The 6,212-nt window shown below is 39.3% G+C and overlaps 2 protein-coding genes across 2 annotated transcripts; both read right to left on the bottom strand.

Annotated features, from left to right (window-relative positions):
* Positions 1 to 1,424: 1,424 nt before the first annotated feature.
* Positions 1,425 to 2,407, bottom strand: LOC145581419 (uncharacterized). The gene is made up of 2 exons (XM_081638427.1): positions 2,119 to 2,407; positions 1,425 to 1,879 (listed from the first exon to the last, which is right to left on the bottom strand). The coding sequence occupies exons 1-2, from the start codon at positions 2,405 to 2,407 to the stop codon at positions 1,425 to 1,427; spliced, it is 744 nt and encodes a 247-aa protein (XP_081494553.1).
* Positions 2,408 to 4,992: 2,585 nt separating this feature from the next.
* Positions 4,993 to 5,946, bottom strand: LOC145581418 (uncharacterized). Its single transcript, XM_081638426.1, has one exon. It carries the CDS (start codon positions 5,944 to 5,946, stop codon positions 4,993 to 4,995), a length of 954 nt encoding a protein of 317 aa, XP_081494552.1.
* Positions 5,947 to 6,212: the final 266 nt, after the last annotated feature.

Genomic DNA, 6,212 nt, shown 5'->3' with positions numbered 1-6,212 from the left:
TATCAACATATTCTGGTGGTTCGTAAATTGGAATTTCTATACGGACCATTCCTATGTGTTGTTTGTTTCTAATAGAGTGTATGTGTTGGATTAAATTTAATTTTTAGTCTATTGAAAGTTATTTGAACAAATAGTGGCGAAACCGTGAGAGTGTGCGACCTAATAGCATCATGTTTAAGAATGACGTGTATAACAAAATAAATTGAGTAATTGACCAAGAATCTTCAATTAAATATAGCATATCATGTTATACTCCAATAAATAAGGGGTTAATCATGAATAAATATAGTTTCCAAGAGATTATCTAATTATTATGGCAGCAAAAATAAATTAGATTGCATTGATGACTTGATATCCATGCCACAGAAACTTCTAACTTTATAAGCTGTAATTTGTTTTGTAATCTAATGATCAGGCCTTTTATTTTCTTAAATTGTTTATTAAGCTATTTCCTGAAAAATAGGGTTGTTACTACACTCGACCCTCTTAATTATAGTTGACCCTCCTAATTTTATATGCTAGACTAGATTGCTTGACTTTGATATAACAAAGTTTCTTCAAAAAAAAAAAAAAAAAAAAAAAAAAAAAAAAAAAAAAAAACTTTCATATAACAAAGTCAATAATAATAATAAAAATAATAATTCGTTTGTTGTCATCTCAATCATAATCATGCCTATATGTGTATTTGTGTACTGGTCCATTGACTTTAGTAAATGAGAAGTGATTATAAAGTGAAAAAAAAAAAGAGTACTAATTCTATCAAAATTCTCCGTATATTATTGTATACATATAGATTAAAAAAATAATTTTTTATTTTTTTATTTTTTTTTACAATGGGCAAACAAGTCTGTCAAGAATGTGTGCCTAAGCCCAACTTTCCTTCCTAGCTTTTTGTGCTAGTTGGTGTGCTTTGGCAACCACATTTCTTGGTACTTTATTACAACAAAAATAAGTAAAAGTTCTACTAAGACAAAGGATATCTTGTGCTATTCTACGAACCTCCCATGGCGCTTTGTTCGGTTGTTGGATATAGTATACCGCTTCTGAGCTATTTGTACAGACCTTGACCAAATTATCAATCTTTTGTGCTTGCAAAAGTCCCTCCTTGATGGCTAACAGCTCTGCTTGTAGAGGCGATTGTGCAGCAATATTGCTCCCTCCCTTAGCAAGTTCTCCAACAGTTGTGGATATCACCCATCCAATTCCTGCCATCACTCTTCCCTTTTTGTCTTTCTTCCATGCCCCATCTGTGAAGACAGTAATGGATGGCACAAGTGTAGTGTTTCCTGAACACAATGTTAGAGTACTGTCTTTAAGAACAACATCATGTGTACATTTGCGCCCCTTCGCGTCTTTTAGTCTGGAAATAGAGTCTTCTAGTAATGCCATAACCCTTCGTGGATTCGGGGCAGCCTCCCCAAATGTCACCTTGTTCCTGTGTAGCCAAATCCCCATATTGTTTCCATGAATACACCTCCCTGGTCATTGCTTCGCTTAAGCACATAGCGTAGTATATTATGTGTCCAAACATGTAAAGGTGGAGCTGTCTCCCCCGTTTGGATTCCTAATGGGCCACACGCCCAGACTCTTTGGATGATAGGGTAGTCTCTGAATAAGTGTTCATTCGTCTCTTCTGTCATATTGCAAACAACACACAGGCTATCCACATTGATCCCTCTTTTTCTTAGGTTTGCTTTGGAGCTCGCCCATTGTTGTAGTATTTTCCAAATCAGCATCTTCCACCATTCTGGTACTTTCGTTTTCCAAAGCATTGTCCATATGCCACTAGGCCAGGGCACATGCAGCTCACTGTTTCTCATCAACCATTCATAGCCTGACTTGGTGGAGTATTCCCCAATAGTTCCACCAGCCCATACATCTTCATCATTTTAATTTCCATGTTCTTGCTGAAGAGAAGTGCTCAGAATGTTCCTGGCTACATCAAATTCGAATAGCCGCCATATTAAGCTACAGTTCCAATGCCCTGAGGAGTCCAAGAGATGTGCTACCTTTCTGTACCCGAGTTTTTCCTCTTCTGTCATAGAATCCTTAAAGCAAATTCTTCCCTTCTTCAGCCACCAGTCACCTAGGATGTAGTGTCTCTTCCATTAGCGATACATTTCCCTAGGCCCATCCTCATTTTTGCAGCTGCTTTTGTCATGCTTCTGAATGCCCGAGAAGCTGTCCTCAAATTCTTCTGTTGGATTGCATAGGAGACAGGGGAAAGGTGATACTTGCTAGTCAGCACCTTGCTAACTAGAGAAGTCTTGTCAGTATGTATTCTCCATGCTTGCTTGAAAAGAAGAGAGTTATTAAGCATCGGGATGTTCCCAAAGGCAAGCCCTCCCTGATCTTTTCTTAGCTCTAGCACCTCCTTTCTCCTCCAGTAGACTGGTCTTTTCTCCATGGACCTCCCCCAAAAGAACTTCAAGCATGTTGAAGTTAGTTTCTCTAAGACTTTTTTAGGAGTAGGTACATGGAGATGACATAAGCTAGGATGGCTATCAAGATAGAGTTAGTTAGAATCAGTTTTCTAGCTTGTGATAGGGTTAGGAATTTCTAATACATGACCTTTTGACAAACTCTTTCCACCAAAAAATTCAAGCTGGAAGCATTTCTACCATCAACCTCCATAGGGCAGCCTAGGTAGGTACCTAGTTTATGTTCTTGCTTTACATAGGGGCTTCCTGAGGACCCTCTGCAGTCTTCGGGGGGTGTTAGGGATGAAAATCACATACACTAGTAGAAAATACGTAATGGCAAGCGGTTCAAACCCCCTAATGGCAAGCGGTTTTAAACCGCATGGGCTTAGGGGGCTTGCCATTAGCCATTTAAATGGCAAGCGGTTCAAAACCGCTTGCCATTACTAGAGAAAGGGCAGCGGTTTTGGCGCCAAACCACTGCCCATTATGGGTGTAAAAATAATTTTTTTTTGTTTTTGTTTTTTTTCATATTAATTGATATACAAACCAAACATATTTAAAAACATTAAAATTTTTATTAATTAATTGTTGTAATATTACATTTCAATAAAAAAAAGGAGTACAGTAGTAAAAAAAATAATTATAATAAAAAAGTTAACACTATTCTAAAAAAAAAATCAGCCATCCCGTAACTTGTTGCTGCTCTCGTTCCACCAGCAGCCACCACCGACGCGCACCACCGATTAAACCACCTGCACATACAATCAAAATGAGATCTGAAATTTAGTTTTTAAAAAAAATCTGAAATTTTAAATCTATTCGAAACACGCACAATACACACACATCACCCACAAAATCGAAATTAAAATCCGAAATTAAAATTAAAATTAAAATCCCAAATTAAAATTAAAATCCTAAATTTTTTCACCTAAAAATCCTAAATCAAACCCACAAAATTGAAATTAAAATCGAAATTAAAATTAAAATTAAAAATTTTCACCCAAAAATCCGAAATCAAACCCACAAATTCGAAATCAAAATTAAAATTATAATTTGTCACCCAAAAATCCGAAATCAAACCCACGAAAATCGAAATTAAAATCGAAAATTAGAATTAAAATTAAAAATTTTCACCCAAACATTTGAAATCAAACCCACGAAAGTCGAAATCAAACCCACAAAATTGAAATCAAAATTAAAATTAAAATTGAAACTCACGAAAATCAAACCCAAACCCAAGTTGATGTGGGGTCTGAGAGAGGAGAGGGGAGAGAAAAGTTGGTGGTGCTCGGTGGGTGTCAAGTCGTCGATGTTGCTGTTGGTGTTGCGGGCTGATGATGCTCGGTGGGTGTTGGATGCTTGGTGGGCGTTGACCGGTGTTTGTAGTGGAGAAAGAGAAGGAGATGAAGAGAGGAGAGGAAGTGATCGAAAATGGAGAGGAGAGAGGATAGAGAAGGAGGCGTGAGAAATGAGGGGAGAGGAGAGAGAAGAAAGAGCCTGAGGGGAGGAGAGAGAAGGGGGCGTGAGAAATGAGGGGAGGCAGGAGAGAGAAGAAGAGGCGTGAAAATAAGAGAGGAGAAATGAGGAACGCGCATTTAGGGTTTTTTAAGCAAATGGCAAGCGGTTCAATGTCCAAACCGCTTGCCATTTACATTTTGGCAAGCGGTTTGCGCCAAAACCGCTTGCCAATCAATATTAGAGGTTTTTTTAAAAAAAATTGGCTAAATGGCAAGCGGATTTTTAAAACCGCTTGCCATTTGGGGCTTCCCATTACTTATTTTCTACTAGTGATAGGACTTTTCTTTACTTACCATTTCCCCACTAATGATGTAGAAATCCTCCAGACAGGTCTTTATGGCAACACATGAAGCAATGGTGGGCCTGAAAAAGAAAAAGACATCATCAACAAAAAATAGATGTGAGATGGCATGAGAGTTCTTGTGTACATTGATGCCTTTCACTAGTCCTTCCTCTTGTAAGTAGCTCACTCTCCTAGATAGGACCTCTATACATAAGATGAATAAGTATGCAGAGAAGGGATCACCCCGTCTTAATCCCACTGAGGGGTTGAACCACTTGGAGGGCTCACCATTCACTAGGATAGCATAAGATATTGAGGTTATGCATTCCATGATCCACCGTATCCAAGTCTCAAGGAAGCTCATCCTTCTGAGAATTGTTTCCACAAAATCTCATCTGATTCTGTCATAGGCTTTGTTTAAGTCCACCTTAAGGGCTGCTGCAAAGGTTGGCCCCTTCTTTCTTCCCTTGATTATGTGCATCAATTCATGCGCAATTAGGTAATTGTCCACAAGTAGTCTGCCAGGAATGAAGGCATTTTGGTATTGGCTTACCAGGTCCCCCAATATCAGCTTTAGCTTGTTTACCAGGCATTTCGAGATGATTTTGTAGAAGGTGTTGCAAAGCCCAATAGGCCTGAACTGAGTACCTTACTTGCATTCATTGTCTTTGGGATTAGGCACATATGGGTCATGTTTAGTTCTCGCAGCAAATTGCCACTATGCAAAAAGCCCTTCACCGCATGACATATGTCCACACCAACTATCTTCTAGCTCTGCTGAATAATAATCGGAGGACATCCATCAGGTCCATGGGCTTTCGAAGGCGCCATCCCAAACACTGCCTCTTTAATCTTCTGGTGTGTGAAATCCATGGACAGCAGGTTGATTTGCGCTTCTGTAAGTACTAGCATGTGTTGGATCCATTCCTCCAGTATCATGGTTCTTCTAGATTCTGCTTCCTCTAACTCCCTACATGTATTGCATTTATAAATATCAGCAAAGTAGTCAACAAAAGCTTCTGTAATTTTATTTTCCTCCATCACCCATTCATCATTTTCTACCTGCAAAGACATTATTCTGTTCTTTGTCTTGCGTTCCTTCACGCTTCTGAAGAAGAAGATGGTAACTGCATCCCCGAGCTGGTCCCACCTTGACTTTGCACGTTGCCTCCAGAAGATCCATTGAAATTGCGCTTCATTGAGAAGTTCCTGACGCATCTTCTTCTCCTTAGCAGCCAAAGGCACTAGAGGTATGTGATCCATTCCTGGCCCAAATTCCAGTTGTACTTGTTGTAGCTTGTCTTGCACAGTCTCCCATTGCACCCCATGGGACTTCCTCCATTCTATACACCAGCTCAAGAGCTTCTGTCGCACCAATTGCAGCTTGCGACAAATTTGGAACATTATTGATCCGGATTGTTGAGTATGCCATCCCTCCTTGAAGAGCGGCATGGCTTCCTCGAAAAAGAGCACCCACGCCTTAATTTTATATGTTCTTCTCCTCTTCCTTCGATCAATGGGGTTTGTGTCCAGACATATTGGGCTGTGATCTGAGATGAACCATGGAAATTTCAGCACTATAGCGTTCGGATATAAGTCTGCCCAACCAGGGTTACAATATGCACGATCTAGCCTTTTCAAGATTGCATCATCACCCTCCTTGTTGTTCGTCCAGGTGAAGGGTGTTTTTTTGAAAGGGATGTCTATTAGTCCGCAATCCATATTTGTGGTAGATCAAAATGATGAAGACCAATAAAATGTTGTAGTTCTGATTCTTATCCTTGCCTTCATTATGTTGGTGGCTACCGGTGAGCGCAATCCATTTGGAGGGTGGTGCTCAGTAACCAGGAAATGTAGTGTTTGGTGTTTGGAGTATTTATGAGTATTATGCATATCATAATGGTTTGCTATTTAGGGCCTAGCCCTTCGTTTTCACCCAAAAAAAAAAAAAAAAAAAAAATTATGGTTTGCAGTTTCAGTTATGTACC

Source organism: Chenopodium album, chromosome 15, assembly GCF_948465745.1.
Source record: "Chenopodium album chromosome 15, dcCheAlbu1.1, whole genome shotgun sequence".
Lineage (NCBI taxonomy): Eukaryota > Viridiplantae > Streptophyta > Magnoliopsida > Caryophyllales > Amaranthaceae > Chenopodium > Chenopodium album.
This window is presented reverse-complemented; position numbering and strand designations above follow the sequence as displayed.

Bases quoted from the DNA above. Each gene is read 5' to 3' on its own strand.
- LOC145581419 (XM_081638427.1), bottom strand. From the start codon at position 2,407: ATGGAGAAAAGACCAGTCTACTGGAGGAGAAAGGAGGTGCTAGAGCTA. The intron at 1,880-2,118 runs GTATCGCTAATG...AAAATGATGAAG, and splicing joins GAGGATGGGCCTAGGGAAAT to ATGTATGGGCTGGTGGAACT.
- LOC145581418 (XM_081638426.1), bottom strand. From the start codon at position 5,946: ATGGATTGCGGACTAATAGACATCCCTTTCAAAAAAACACCCTTCACC.